Below are 16,269 nucleotides of genomic sequence, written 5' to 3'. Positions count from 1 at the left end.
ACAGATGTGTCAATCATCATCAAATCTCTGCATTTGTTAGAAATGTCCCTTATCCCAATAATCATCACGGCTCTGCATGCGGTAGAATTACTTAGTTTTGATGTAGTCTATCCTTGCACACATGCAATAATAGATAATGCCGAATCGAGCATGTGGCCAAACCGACGTAGTGAAAGATAGATAATAATAACAGATGCGAAAGAGGGGTCTGGGGGGCGGAGCCCCCCAGAAGTTATGGTTAGATACTTATTATAGAGGCCCCCCCGGTAAGTCTCGCCCGGGGCCCCCCGTTCGTAGGGCCACCACTGCATACAGCACTAACATAGGAGGATGTTGAAACGACCAGTTACGGACTCGTGATCTACAACATCCTCGCGGACTGGGGCCCGATGTGACAGAGTTCGATCTTGATCTTTCGACTGTTTTTCTTCGGACGCGGTTCCTTGCTTTTTTCGTTAAGATTGCTGGTGCAAAAACGGATTGGTCGACTTTTTCTCAAACTTGGACGCGTTGCGGTACCAGTGCAGTAATCTGAAGGCTACACGGTGCTCACTGCTCATCTTCAAACATTTTTATTGGATGACTAATAGGGCGATAATAGAAGAATGACCATGCCTCTATGCAACTGATGAGTAACCACGATTGTAAAACAGGATATAATTGAGTTGACGCAGTGCAGGTGCAGCCAAACCTGCTGTTAAAGGAAGTTTACCAACTGCGAAATATATGTGAAGTGCCGATGTTAGAATAGACTTTCATGGTTTTATTTAAATGCAAGCTATGCAGATGCACATTGTTGAGGGAAAACGGTAGTTCCCATTCAACTATACCCGAATCAGCACAGAGAAACGTATATATGACAGCGATCATTGAATACAAGGAAGTTAAGCAGTGAAAGAATGAGCATGTGAAAGAAATTCTCCAAGATAATAGTAGATATCAATATAGCACGGTGACATACTTGATCTCTATCTATCGCCGTTGCCCGGTTATTTTAGAAGGCTAGCGCAGGCGTGGTAATCACAGTTGTACAATCTTGTACATATGTTGGTTTAGCCACCAATGTCCTCTTAGGAGTCGGATTAGGATGGACGATTTTCGCCTCGAAAGGCAAAAGAGTCCGTGAAATTTTGTGTTGGTGCGAATGTGAGTTTTCAGTAACTTCACGTAGTTCAGTTCAGACTTCCACTCTTTCCAGCAATAATTCTGTATAATGTCGGTGTGCCTCTTCGGGTACAGTAGAGCTCACATTGTGCAATGACCGCACCTCACTGTTCACATGTTTTTGCCCTCGTCAAATTTCGATTTGGGCTACGAATCTGTATGTACAGTACATTTCAACAGTAATCGTGACATCAATTTTGCCTTAACTGGTCAAGTGGTCATGAATCTACCGCACTCCATGATTGACCTTGTGGTATTAACTTGTACGTCTGAATATACGAACTTTTTTTATATACTACTCGTTTATTGCACCGAGAGCAATAAAGTGTGATGATGACAACCACCATCACTTCCGCATGTTGCATGGCATTTAATATTGTTTCATCAAAGATGTGCATTTGTCTAGCGGCAGAATATGAGTAGCACCGTGTACACTATATTCCTGTCACTGTATACTGTATAGGCCTACAATGCGCAAATTCCATCGATATTCTCATCGGCTCATGTCATAACGCAATTCTGACACTAACAAAACTTTCCCGGCTTTTCTAATTATGCCTTGGCGAAACGTGATCTGATTTGATCCTGATTCGTATCCAGTATGTATTCCCATTGCTAAAGTCAGTCACAAACAGCGATATAGCTCTCTACAGTCTACAGCAGTGCTCTTCAACTATTTTGAGGTCCATTCATACTTTTTTTTTGTAAAATAAATTTCGTTCGCACAAACTTATCGAAAATTGTTATGCAAAAAGAAGGTGAAGATACTTAACAACATTTTGTTCATATGTGCAACAAATTGGCTACTATGTAGCTTAGGCTATCAAGTGTCTCATTAACAAGGCAACTTTTTTCGCTAGTTTTGATTTCAACTATTTCACTAAAACCCTTCTCGGTCAAACAAGTTGTTGGATTTTGTACAAAAACGTCTACTAGGCTAGTGCTTGGATTGCCAGGTCTTAAAATCTGTTTGGCACTCCTATCCAAAATACAGCGTATTTTTCGCGAGTGAAAAATGCTTGCTGGCGGAAATCGATTTTGAGAGCTGACACAAAGGTTTGTCGAAAGGGTGAAAAACCCACATGTTTGTGTTGAGGCTTTTGCCTTATGTCTTGGAACATAACGTGCAAAACGATCAAGGAGAGTAAGCACATTAGAGCTCGCTATACCTTATGATACGTTGTTCTAACTTCTGTCTCGCGAGTATATGAGAAGAGCAAATAAACTCACGATACTGTGTCTTTTGCTCTTTAGCTCAATCCAACTTGTGAATTCATAACAGTATAATAACGGTAAAGCTGCTTTTAGACTACCACCAAAATCTGAGTTTTTGTAGCATTTCGCGACCCGAGCCTCACCCATGAAAAGGAATTCATTTTTAATATTACAGGTGTATGTTGCGATATTATGGACATATGTGACATACCGAACGCGCACACCACAATTCTACCCAAGACACCTCTACATAACATGTCTGACGCACGCGATTTCAAATTAGGGCAAATTTAATTGCTCTGCGTGTCACAGTTGTACTTATGTACTACTGTCTACTCATATTGCAAGAACGGAACTGTTCCGTGCCGACAACTGAGCATATCCATATCGAAAGGTTTGGGCATCCAGCATCGGTCATTTTAGACCAAGGTTTTGTCAGCGGTTTGTTGGTCAAAACTTTAGGTCTTCATGAGCCCCGACGCAGAAGGGGTTGGCCTCGAATTGAATGAGTCTCAAAGGCCGGAACTCGCTCGTTGCACACCGCTACACTAGTCCATCCCAACGGTCTTCGACTATGTTTTCCAGAAAAACCAGTCGGACAAAGCTTATCATGAATTCTCATGATAAAGCCATATTTTTTGCATGTCTCGCTTGTTGGGTACAGTACGCCACACCGTGACCCTTGATATGCAAAAAAAACTACCGCAGTATTTTTTGCAATAAGTTCAACAAATATTACACACATATTAACAGACAGCTCTGGCACCGTGTCGACCCAAAATGATACCCTTTGTGGTCCATAATATATTTACCCTTGAAGGGGTAAAATTTGCGTCACAGTAACTAGCAAATGTGAGTCTGTAATGATGGTATTTACTACTATGTCGCAGGCTCAGACGGGCTGATATACTGTATGTCTGCCACTACACGCCTGCTTCCAAGCCACGCTTTTGGTTACGTAATAATTATAGTGCGAAAATACTAATTGTTTGTTTTGTTTTTGGGGTATTCATGGTGTTTCTCGACTACTATGGTCATTTACGCCAGGCCGATATTCTTCTTATTTTCCGTAACCGCCGACTTAGAGCACGGCCCACCTCTAGGCTTTTGCAAGACACCGCTGACGCGGATGAGGTGGCGAGGAGAAGCCTAGGTAAACCTCCAACACTTGGTAACGAAATTCGGAAGCCGCCCTCGATCGGACTCGAACTCGCACCCATTGGTGTTGCAGCCGTGGATTATACCACTGCGCTATCTCGCCACTGAAAATATTAATTCACTACGGCTTGTGAGAGCTACGATTAGTGGTGCGTCGTAAGTTAAACAAGTTTTTACAATTGGGTCGCCACTACAAAAGTTACACTGACCATAAATTTCCTATTAGGTTTATTTGAATTATTCCAAGTCAGAAGAATTAACAATTTATCACGATTTTCATTCGCATTATTCGCACCACCTTCGTCATTCACACTGCAATTTTTTTCATTCGCACAAGTGCGAACCGTAACACAGGTTGAAAAGCACTGGTCTACAGCATTAAAGTTTACGTAGTAATGCTGGTTAGTGCACTAGCATCACATAGCCGTGGCGGGGATAGGACGAAATCCGCGAATTTTCTGTCCGACGTTTCGTCTCGGACATTAAGACGTAATTCATATTCACCATAACTCAAATATGATATACGATATTTTAAAATATTCGTCCATTCTGAATTTTCATCCTGACTATGCCTATGGGTATGGTGGTCGTAATTTTCCAAGGAAAATTCAGTTTGTAGTGTAGCATCGGATCGCTGAAACCGTGGCGACATGCATAGGATATTGAAACACCGACAACATTGATGATTCATCTCAAATCGGCACTGCATGAGTAATACACAAAACATATGGTTCATTGTTGTAGTGTATAATGTTTTCCTTGGCAGCTTATATATAAATGACGTAATTTTACAGATCGCCCTGTCTTGGTAAAGACAAGACGCATCATCACCGACGTGATAAAAGCATCCCTCCGAGAACATCAAACCTTGATTTCACGCGACTTATTCATTTGTTCATTCATTCTCATTCTCATTGCACGTTACCAGTGAAGCTACTATGCAAAGCAAACCGTTACATAATTTTTTGATTTATATAATTACTTCGTAGGATCGAAACCATAGGAATAAAATAAAGTAAGTAACCAGCAGTAAGATCGAGTATGATCTGCGTAACAGGATGTCTATGTATATTGTCTATGAACGCGAGACCGCCCGCACAAGTCCGCTAAGAGTTTTGTCACTATTACGCCCACAGTGTAATTATTCCTGTCGATTCGACATGTCTGATTAGAATCATACGACATAAAAATGATTCGAATCGACTTCAAATCAGAGATTAGTTTTGCCAATTCCTAATCAAGAGTGGCCAAATGTAGGATCAAGAAGTAGCCTACGTATATTAGCCACGCAATGATGCTTAGCTCGAAAGACTATCGCGACGTGACTTGGAAGAGGCAAATGGCATTTCTTCATTCGATGACTAGCATTATGACATCACAATCATAGTTTTAGTGGCAGCTGATTTCCCCGATATCCCTGACTCACAAATGCGTAAATATGTCACGCCATTAGCGAATGTATACCGGCCATAGACTGTCAATAAGATTGGGCATTCGTTTTGTAATTTAATATCATGTTCACGCTGCAGTAGTGTTTGTACATTTTTACAATTTTCAATGGCAAATAGAGAAATTGTCAATGTTGCCACAGTATTCATAAAGAGAAGAAAACGAACTGTCCACTCTCTGACACTTTCGATGTGATGTTCACAGTGGAATGTCATGCGGGGAAATCGAAACTTCATCAAGTATCAATGAAACGCTTTCCCTAAATACGTCATATATCCTATATGTTTTACTCATATCATATGCGAGCTAATAGAGGGCAAAATCTGGTCTTGCTTTCGTTCAGAATTTGTCTTCACTTGAAAGCAGTTACATAATTGGGTTGCCTGTTGTAATATATGTAGATATACCTACCAGTCGAGTACCGGAAAGCGAATATGGACGTTAGCACGCTGCCTAAAGACATGGACATATCCGAGAATTACGTGGAAATGGTGAAAACTGTGAAACGAGATTTTATAAAAGCAGCCAAGAAACAGAAGGAAAAGAATAAAATGAATCCGGATTATGAGGGTTAGAAGCTTGTGCATGTTGTAGCCTATAATATAATTATTGGGTTCAAGGCAGGGGTCACCAACACGCGGCCCGCGACCTGATTTCAGATTTCGGAAGAACGCTTAGTGAAGCATTTTGAAATGCTTAAATTGCTTTCAGTTTAAAAAATAAGCTATTCTGCTGTGCCCAACACTACTAGTGATAACTATACCTGATACAACTTCAACGATGGCAATAGCATTACATGGAGGATATGAATCGGCATATTGCCTTGACGCGCAATGGCCCAGACACTGCCAAGACCGAGAAGCTTGGAAAACGACTTGAGGCTCCCCCATAAGATAAAGCTTTACGAGGATATAGTTTTCCAGCAAAAATACCGTGTCTAGCTAACCCCAATATTGATTCTTCAGTCGCTGCGAAGTATTGTCAGGTATCGCGCGCAGTTCATAGTTTAAAATTGAATGAAAGTGATGATCGTTATAGTTTTGTTGTATTTTTATTTCTTTAATAATAAAATATTATTTATTTTGTGCTAACTATGCCCGTCGTCCATGTTAGAAAGCACAGCGTTGTACTGACGTACAGTTTTAAAAACGTGGTTTTGTAAACTATATGTGGCATATTTTATCTCGATATTGAATTCATGCGGCCCGCGGCCTCTACGAAGTTTGAAATGTTTCCCGCGAACCGTTTTTAGTTGGCGACCCTTGGTTGAAGGTTGACTTTTCACTCTACTGATTTTAACTAAAATTTCCTAAACGTCTTTACGGTAAGTTAATGAGTGATAGCACTTCGCAATTTCGAACTAGCGCCAAATAGCTTTTTTGCTTATGCTATATTGCTGGCAATATCATGACTTGGAATTGTTACATGAATCTTAAAGAAAACGTCATTGTGTTATGTATGAGATAACAATGACCATACATATACATATACAGTATACACGCGTTGTATATAACATTGTGATTGGGACAGACAATTAGGCATATCCAGCATTCAAGTTTAAATTTTGATGTTTCGAGTCGAGAGCCAATGTTTTCGAGTATCGAAATACTACAGTCCCTATTTTACGAACGATAATCGTCGCTGCGATACCTCCCTGGCACGACAGAAGCCTTGAAACCTCGATACAGATAGGATCTCATTCAATACATGCAGCAGCAAGCTGTACCGTTACTTACGTTCATGACACAACATTTCTGTACAGTAGTGACCTACCTGCAGTATTGTCCGAAATCGCAATGCAATTAGAAATAATTGATCTAGATAAGTGCAACTGCCATTATTTACTTTATTGTCGCACAAAAGTACGTATTTGAGTACTTCAAATCCTTTATTACTGTTTTGAATGCAGAATGAGTGGTAATGGAATACACCACTCGGAATTGATACCTCAAATACTGAATTTTACACAGCTCAAATTGTAATCAATAACGTTCTTGTCTTTAAAGGGTACGAATCGTTCGACGAAGAGGAAAAGGCTGCAGAATTGGCCCGAATCAAAAGAGAAAGAGGCCGTTCGTGTCGACCACAGAAGGCTGTCAGCGATAACGCGAGGAAGTTTTCGCGGCGTGTTAAAATCATCGCCGCCAAGCCCCTGATACATATCAACCCGGACGACATCGAAGACGAAGACGAGCGCCAGAAAGCACTTGAATTACAAGTAATTCGAGTTAATGAAATCGAACTAACTACAAAGCTAAAAGGTCCGTGGACAGACACATAAGCTAATACCATGCGAAACAAAAGCACACGACACTTCAGCATGCAGGACTTATAAGCATGGGTTATGAATTATGTTATTGTAATAACAATAACCCGATAGTGCCTTATTAAGTTAACCAGGTTAATCAGTTGATGTGATGGCTGAGTTGGTTTTGCACTGACAACGTCTTAATTGCTGGTTTGTTGGTGGAGGGAATATAGAAAACTTATGTTCAAGAAGTAGCTAGTATTTTTATTACATTTTTATATACGTGTGTTATGCTATAGGATAGTACACTTATAGATTATTATATTACTCAAAATTTTTCATGACCTCCTGAAAAAAGACCCAAGGTTGGGAACCCCTGCTTTTTAGATTGCAGAAATTTGAAGATTCATTTGCGAAGTCGTCTTACACGTTGGATATTTGGAGGCGACAAACATAATTCCCCGCTAAATATTTGCTCACATATACCACTCTCTAAGAAGACTTGTTTTACAGAAAAAACGTCAAATACGTGCGTCCACGAGGCATGCAGTGCCCATTCATCTCCGAACGCAAATGCTGAAAGGCGATCAACAAGAGGTTTCCAGCGAGCCCAAGTTGAGAGTGCGGAGAACTATCAGAAAATCAACGCGAGGGGGTCCGTCACTCCAGCAAAGAAAACAATTTTTAGCTCTTGGAGCGGTTCAAGAGAACTCAGAAGGTTGGAGCATACGCGACAAATCTCGCATAGGCTATGTAGTAAATTGTAGTAAATAGCAGCGGTTCTGAAACTGCATAAGCATGTGGAATTTTAAAAATTTTGCATTCATTTGGGCGCCGCGAGTATATTGATAAGTTTTCAAAGGGTACCGGCAACAAATACAGTTTGGGCCAGCTGGTATATGCATATAAGTATTTACAGGAAATCCATGGGTTGCAGGTTTTCTGTGATGCCATTTCCTGTTATGACATTTTATTTCCCTTCAGATGTCGAACCTAAAAGTATAGAACCGACAGGACGGAAGCGAGTGTCCGTCAGAAGAGTTCTAAAGCCTCCAGAAGGAGCTGAGGGTAAGCGTCTGCAAAGTCGTAATCGACAGGATTGGTATTAAAATTTCGGGCAGACAATGACCACCACAGTGTTGTGGTTACAGTGTGATGGTGGCCATATATGGTTTGAAAATGATATGATATAAAAATGAACTTATAGCTTTAACGTTATGCGATTCATGCATTTTACACTTGTACTTGCGACTTCGATATGAAATCGATACATATTGCTTCTAATACCATTATTATATTTACGTCAGACTGTGACTATCACCTCACGGCAATTATTATGTGAGCATGACCATGGTTCATTGTCCAGCACGCTTTAATATCACGAATCCAGTGTGAGCGAGAATGATGAATTGACAGTGGACACAACCGTGTCTAAAGTTCAAACGACTGAACTTGGGTTAACAGTCGCGTATATACGTCAATTGTCAAGTGTCCAGTATCTCTTACTTTACACGAATTCGTTACTTGAGTTCTGCTGAATTTCTACTCGCCAGCTAAATATATGTCAGTGCGTTTCGTAATCGACACTATAGTAATTTGAAATTGCAGTTTAAGCGTGTCTACATGATACAGCAGATACACAAGTTATCTTGACCATTGAATCACAGCACTTTATACATATATACAATGAAAACTCTTACACATTTAGGAAGTTATATTTCCGCTATCGTTTATTCATAACCAAGCTGCTGTAAATGTTGAACCAGTAAACTTTGCAGGCTCTGTTCAACTGGCTTTGCTGTGTCAGCACTTATCGAAAACTTACAATATCACAAATAGAATAGAATGGAAACGCGAGTGTTGCTTTATGCCACATCGTAAGCCAGATGTGCCTTGTATTAACCAATAATTGATCGTAGCCAGACTTATAATAATCAAAAAGGCCAGCCCAAGCTCGCTGTTGACAATATGACATCAATGGAAATTATAAGACCGGCCGAACTCAATAAGATATATATTATGCAATGCGTCTTCGATTGAATCACAATGTGTAATTAAACCATGTCGACGGATCTATTTAGTGTCAGGCTCTCCACACGAACAACCTGCCGACGGTGGAACGTCTTTAGCCGTTCGACCGAGGAAATTGCGCGTTTCCCGTGTGATGAAATTTACTCACCCCACTGACAAATCCTCACCAGCGACTGGAGAAAATGAAAGCGAAGGACAACTTCACACAAGACCACGAAAATTACGGGCATCGAAATTCGTCAGATTTGGTATGTTGCAGATATGACTTTGATATCATCGTGATAAATATAGAAAATACAAATAGATTATTATATTATTTATACCCTCGTCTGGTACATTCATAATTTCGAGCGCCGTAGTGAGACAACGCATAACTTCAGGTGATGACAAGCCTCCAAGTGGAGACGCACCAAGACCTATAAGAATTGGATCACGGAAAGTAAGAAAGTCAATTAAACTCAAGCCTACGAACGAAGGTGAAGAAGGTATGATCCACACTAGTATAGAATATACGTAGTGTAGGCTGTGTTTAGCGCCAATAATACTGATTGCTATCGTACCACGAAAATGAGAAGTGGGCGCGTGGCTATCATGATCACATGTGGCGGCTGAGACGTTCAAAAGCAACACAACACGCAGCTTAGTGTCAATGACGGACAAGGTGACTAAGAATACATCCGGTGGTGACTAAAACACACTATTCTCTCCGCATCGCGTATAGCCATAGCCAAGCACACTTATTCTATATTACTTACTCAGACGTTGAGTGAAAATGTGTTTGTTGTGTGACAGTCACTCTCATGAAAGGAACGATCATGAAAGCCGTTTACGAACGTCACAGTCTGAGATTCCCCCTACCCCTCTAAATGCAAGAGGAATCATTCCTTGACTCGTGACCACTGACCATACTAAGCATGAAGGATTTGACCTTAACACATTTTTATTGCCAGTAGTATTTTATTGAAAGACAAATCACATTGTTGTATGATGTCTGTAATTTAAATGTTTTTCAAATTCCCTCACTACAATCCACGACGCAACAATCCTCAGAAAATACAATTTCGAAGTCTCAAGTACGCCTCTGCCCGTATTGATTACGCTCTATCTTGATATCACGTTCATAAAAGTTACAGATGTAAATAAAGACGAAGAAAGCGAGAAAGCGAAGCCAATTGCGAAACTTCGAGTATCACGGAGGTCCATCCGCAGGATTCCGGTGCCCACAGTCACCGAGTCTCCAGATCAAGAAGGTGCTTATCTGTGTGCGTGGAATCTTTTCATACGCCTGTCATTTTGGCATACTACATTATACATATGGGTGCATTTAAAACAAACAGCGTTTTAAAACACTTTGTTTAAATCATGTTTTAAACAGTGTTTTAAACAAAGGCCAATAAAAAAAAATTGTTTTTGTTGAAGTAGTAGAATTATGCCATAAGTGTGTGAATAAAAACACGTTGTATAAGCCTACGGACAATTGCCACTGGGTATAGCCGACGTATATCGGTATAATATGGCTAGAACCCTCAAAATATAGTCGGTTCAACGGCAATAGTACAGATATTTCGTCAAAGGAGCTATATTTACCCTATATTTCCAATTGTCAGTCTCAATCCAGTATGACGTGACAATCGAATATTCGTGACGTCATGGCTTAAAAAAGACAATAAAAACATGTTTTAAACAATGGCCTTGTTTTCAACATGTTTGTTTTAAATTGTTTTTTGTTTTAAATGCAACCATGCACTTGCACTTTATGCATGGTTTACCGATCTTTACCATTGTGTAATGGCCATTTAAATTAATTATATGTAATCTGTATCTCGTAAAGGAAAAGAAAAAAACAGCATCGAAGCGCCAGTGCTCGCACCAAGGAAGTTGAGAATGTCTCGCATCGTCAAGTTTCAAAGCGGCGGGTAATAATAGTTGCTTTAATTATCATACACATTGGGAGGGAATATTTTACGGGCTAAGCACTTCAGGTGTGTTAGCACTCAACGCTGGAGTCCACCACGGTCGGACTCGAGCCCGCAATCCATTTGTTTGTTTGTTTGCGGTATTCATGCTGTTTGTCAACTACTATGGTAATTTATACCAGGCCGATATTATTCATTTTTATTCCGTAACTGCCGACTTGTAGCAGGGCCCACTTCTAGGCTTTAAGTGCCGCAGCTGTGGAACGTATACCACTACGCTATCTCGCCACGTCCTCACTCTGTCTTACTACATCTTACCAAAACTTCGGAAACTTTCTAAATTCAACGCGTGACATCCATTGGCATCGAGCTACGATATTTTCAGGTCGGAACCAACGACGAGAAGAGTGCGAGCATCGGCCCGTTTAAAACCGGCCCGCGCGGAGGAGGGCGAGTTAAATAGGGAGCGAAATTCGAAGCGACTCGTTGTTACCGATAAATACAAACAAAAATATCAAGCCAATTTTGAAAAAATGGAAAGCGATGACGCAGGTACAGTACGTGAATTATCTCGAGCCCTTGAATTATGACGAAACCCGTTCAGATTTCGAAGAACCGCGCCAATAGAATTTGTGCGGTGCGTATCTACCTGCGTGCAAACTTCACAACTCCCACTCAACACAAGATTTTTATTTTGTATTGTTATACTTTGCCTGGTGGAATATCTGGTTTGAAAACGCCCTGAATTATTGAAACCATATCGCAAGTTACCAGAGGTAGTGAAAGTGGTCAACGGTGATACTCGAACCGGTGTGACGTCATAAACCCGAGTACGCCATTTCCAATACATGTCAAAACCTCTTCAAGTGGTTGTAGCAAACAAAGGTTTAGAAATACACCAGTCAAGCAATTAGTTTCAAAAAGTAACTTTGGTAGAGTTGTCGCTGACATTTAACAGTAAATTGGAGTAATTGCAAAGTGCATCTTAGCGACTAACGTGCTACAAACACGTGCAATGTTTGAAAATATATTTAGTTACCATGATACTGGCACTATTTCGCCCAGTTGTTATTGTCATTTCACACTAAAGGTGATGCAAACATGCTTCCAAACCACCTTCTGCTTTACAAAATAATATGTGCAAAAAGTCGTTATGAGTTAAAGACTGTTATGTATAGACGTTGAAGTATAGTCAAAATATAACCATTTGAATACGTGGCGAAAGCAAAAAAACTAATTGAGTACTCCCAACATCAGGAATGCTTCGTTACTGATCACATCTACATGCCACATATCACATGCAGCAATGCACGTGCAGATCACGAATCATATTAATATATATAGGCCGGTGTAAATGACCAATGTCCATAGTAATCGAGACACCACGAATACAACAAACAACAACAATAATCTCTAACCACGATTGATCTGTTCAGACGGTCTCCTCGGCGCGCGGGAGGGTAAAACCTTACACGCGGTCCGCCCGTCCATCAGAAACATCAAGCCGCTATCTTCGCGAACCCAAGACCTCCAAAATTCAATGGAAGCTCAAAATCATCAAACATCCTCCGCGCCAGAACTAGAACTAGACGTCGACGTGGAGAAAAAGAAAGACGCGCTGGTGTCCACGAAAATGGCAGACAAATTAACTAAAGGACTCGGAGCCGTGTCATCCTCCATCCCGTATACAGTCGGGAAAATAAAATCTCAAATCAGCGAGGACGACTACAAGATAGATTACGTCGAGGAGGTATTGGATAGCTCTGCAATTAGGTCTGAACAATCCGCTCCGATAAAGCCAGAGCCTCCCAAGCCTTCGCCGCGTACTGCTCATAAAGAGCAAGTAGTGCTGGAAGGATTTGGTGGCAAACTTTACGTCGACACCGGCGAAGAATACAGGCGAGTTAGCGATGGTGAAATTTCGGCGGAAAGAATCGCGAAACCTGATCGCAAAGAAATGGAAGACGAAATCAAAAGGAAGATACAAAAGGATGCCTGCGTGGGAGGTGAATTGGATACGAGTATGGATGGGAGTTTAGAGGAAGAGGAGGCGAAACGAAAGCGCATTCGCGAAGAGGAAATAAAAAAGGAAGCGGCGGAATCAGAGAAAAGGAGGCTGGAGGAGGTCACAGAAAGAAGACGCATAGAGGAAGCCGAGAGGAGAAAGTTGGAGGAAGAAGCGGAAAGAAAACGTTTGGAAGAGGCCGAAAAAAAGAGAGTCGAGGAAGAGGCTGAGACAAAGAGGGTGGAGGAGGAAGCTAAGAGGAAACAGCTTGAAGAAGAAGCCGAGAGGACGCGACTGGAGGAAGAAGCGGAAAGAAGGCGCCAAGAAGAGGCCAAGAAAAGGAGGTTGGAGGAGGAAGCTGAGAAGAAGAAGTTGGAGGAAGAAGCCGAGAGAAAGAAACTGGAAGAAGAATCAGAAAAACGACGCCAAGAGGAGGACGAGAAAAAGAGATTGGAGGAGGAAGCAGAAAAGAAGAGGTTGGAGGAAGAAGCCGAGAGGAAACGGCTTGAAGAAGAAGCTGAACAGAAGAGATTGGAAGAAGAAGCCGAGAGGAAACGGCTTGAAGTAGAAGCTGAAAAGAAGAGATTGGAAGAAGAAGCCGAAAGAAAACGGCTGGAGGAAGAAGCAGAAAGACAACGCCAGGAAGAGGCCGAGAAGAAGAGGTTGGAGGAGGAAGCTGAGAAAAAGAGACAAGAGGAAGAAGCGCTAAGGAAACAGCTTGAGGAAGAAGCGGAGAGAAAGAGGCTCGAGGAGGAAGCAGAAAAAAGACGCCAAGAAGAGGCCGAGAAAAAGCGATTGGAGGAGGAAGCTGAAAAAATAAGGTTGCAGGAAGAAGCAGAGAAAAAGAGGTTGGAGGAAGAGGCTGAGCGAAAACGGCTGGAGGAAGAAATGGAAAGAAGGCGTCAAGAAGAGGCCGAGCAAAAGAGGTTGGAGGAGGAAGCAGAGAAAAGGAGGTTGGAAGAAGAAGCCGAGAAGAAGAGGTTGGAAGAAGAAGCTGAACGAAAACGGTTGGAGGAAGAAGCGGAAAGGTATCGCCAAGAAGTGGCTGAGAAAAAGAGACTAGAAGAAGAAGCGGAACGAAAACGTCAAGAAAAGGCGGCAGAAATAAAGAGGTTGGAAGAAGAAGCTGCGAGAAAAAAGCTGGAGGAAGAAGCAGAAAAACGACGCCAAGAAGAGGCCGAGAAAAAGAGGTTGGAGGAAGAAGCGGAGAAGAAGAGGTTGGAGGAGGAAGCGGAGAAAAAACAGCTGAAGGAGGAAGCCGAGAAAAAGAGGCTGGAAGAAGAAGCCGAGAGAAAACGACTGGCGGAAGAAGAGGAAAAAACGCAACGGGAGAAAGAAGTCGAGAAAAAAAAGTTGGAAGAGGAAGCCGAGAACAGAAGATTAGAGGAAGAAGCCGAAAGAAAACGGCTGGAGGAGGAAGCGGAGAGAGAGAGGCAGGAGAAAGAAGCAGAAATGCGACAACAAGAAGAGTACGAGAAAATGAGATTGCAGAAGGAAGCCGAGAAAATCAGGCTTGAGGAAGAAGCAGAAAGAAAACGTCAAGAAGATCTCGACAAAACGGTCGACAAAGTAAGCTTACAAAACCAAGATACCACAGAAGCAATAGCAGAACCGTCGATAGAGAATCAATCATCAGAATACGAATCGGAAAGCGATGACGAAAACGTCGAATACGTCTACGTCGACTCGGACGGAAACGAGATAGCAGTCGACAGCGATGTAGAACTAGACGAAGACGGAAACCAGATCGTTTACGTGGAAGAAAGCGATGACGAAAGCGTTGGCTCTGACGAAGAAGTAGTCTACGTTGATGAGGACGGAAATTACGTGGACGCGGACGGAAACCCGGTCGAGTACGAGAGTGACGAGGAGGAGGAGGAAGAAGATGTAGGTTCGGATGAAGAGGTGATATACGTGGACGAAGATGGAAATTACGTTGACGAAGATGGGAATCCTGTGGAATATGTTGAAGAAGAGGAGAGCGATTGAGCAACGCCTTGAAATATACGGGCGCAAATATTTAGTTATCTACTGTCTGTAAATTACAGTTGCATGATGCGTGACAATGAGTCAAGACGTTTATAGAGAGAGATGATATTTTCGAGTAGGCTTACTGAAATTACTCGCCCCTTTCCACTAAGAGTCATTGTGACAACGAGAATTTTAGTGTCGATGCTTTTTCCCTCCCTTGGAAGCCTCGTAACCTTGATTGGTCGCATCACAGCATATACGAAATAGAATGCGCACGGCTACGCAAGTTTGATGAAATATATTTGAAGTCGTGAACAACCAGGAGCATTGTCACGAAATGTAGTGATATAGACATGGTCGGAAATTTACGAGGATATGTCTAATGTAGTGTAGAATTGACATTATTTTGTATGTGGTAGTGTTAGAGCAAAATATTTGGACTTTTCACGTCCTCCATACTCTTACGCAAGAGCAAGAATTTGGCTCCCATATCACAGCACTTATTGCTTATCACTTGTTACACACCCTCGTTACACAAGGATTTTCAACGTCACGTGCACTGGACATATCATACAGAATCTGTATATTGAATAGCTCGCAATTCTCTTCCAAATATGCGTATTCGATTTTGTATATAGATAAAACTTACTTAGGCCTATGTAAATATATTATATATAAACGACTCTATTTCGGGTTTGCTCAACACCTTCATGAAATCCATGAGTTTCGTGATGTAATGGTTTACTTTAAAAGGTTTCTCACACTGTATAAATTTCGATATGCATATTGCACAGTTTGCACGCCGCAACTCACGATAATATACTCGATTTGTCGTTCGTGTGAATATATATAGGCTACTGTACAGATAACATGTATATTTCAAATGAGATTTCTGCTCTTATGGAAGGTTTGTCATCGACAGGAGCTATGACGCAAGGAATGACTCTAAATGAACAAAGTAATATCAGTAAAAGTTAGCATGCGCGAGAAACACGAGGACCTAGAATTCTGGATGGGCTTCATCGAAATAAGAATGTTGATAGAGGCATTCTCAGACTGCAGCATATGTGATTGTGATGTGCATTACATATCCGATGTGTTTCTCAGAATCA

General features: G+C 41.5%; 2 protein-coding genes across 4 annotated transcripts in view; both read left to right on the top strand.

The window, feature by feature from the left end:
* LOC145453621 (uncharacterized) overlaps positions 1-16,269 on the top strand; it is a 181,558-nt gene that overhangs the window by 141,244 nt on the left and 24,045 nt on the right. The window lies entirely within an intron of this gene.
* LOC145453614 (uncharacterized) lies at positions 5,293-16,044 on the top strand. Of its 3 annotated transcripts, XM_080331583.1 has the most exons (11): positions 5,293-5,556; positions 6,993-7,204; positions 7,748-7,952; positions 8,219-8,302; positions 9,316-9,513; positions 9,646-9,750; positions 10,393-10,515; positions 11,097-11,181; positions 11,567-11,733; positions 12,618-13,662; positions 13,717-16,044. In XM_080331583.1, the coding sequence occupies exons 1-11, from the start codon at positions 5,421-5,423 to the stop codon at positions 15,173-15,175; spliced, it is 3,819 nt and encodes a 1,272-aa protein (XP_080187709.1). In that variant the 5' UTR covers positions 5,293-5,420; the 3' UTR covers positions 15,176-16,044. The 3 variants fall into 3 exon arrangements, with proteins under 3 accessions (XP_080187709.1, XP_080187708.1, XP_080187707.1); XM_080331582.1 differs by having other exon boundaries at positions 5,294-5,556; positions 10,399-10,515; positions 12,618-16,044; XM_080331581.1 differs by having other exon boundaries at positions 5,294-5,556; positions 12,618-16,044.

This window comes from Botryllus schlosseri, chromosome 13 (genome assembly GCF_051294905.1).
Source record: "Botryllus schlosseri isolate E-star chromosome 13, Bs_hap1, whole genome shotgun sequence".
NCBI lineage: Eukaryota > Metazoa > Chordata > Ascidiacea > Stolidobranchia > Styelidae > Botryllus > Botryllus schlosseri.
The sequence above is the reverse complement of the archived record's forward strand: the minus strand, read 5'-3'. Positions and strand labels throughout refer to the sequence as shown.

Bases quoted from the DNA above. Each gene is read 5' to 3' on its own strand.
- LOC145453614 (XM_080331581.1), top strand. From the start codon at position 5,421: ATGGACGTTAGCACGCTGCCTAAAGACATGGACATATCCGAGAATTAC. The intron at 5,557-6,992 runs GTTAGAAGCTTG...TTGTCTTTAAAG, and splicing joins AATGAATCCGGATTATGAGG to GGTACGAATCGTTCGACGAA. The intron at 11,734-12,617 runs GTACAGTACGTG...TGATCTGTTCAG, and splicing joins AATGGAAAGCGATGACGCAG to ACGGTCTCCTCGGCGCGCGG.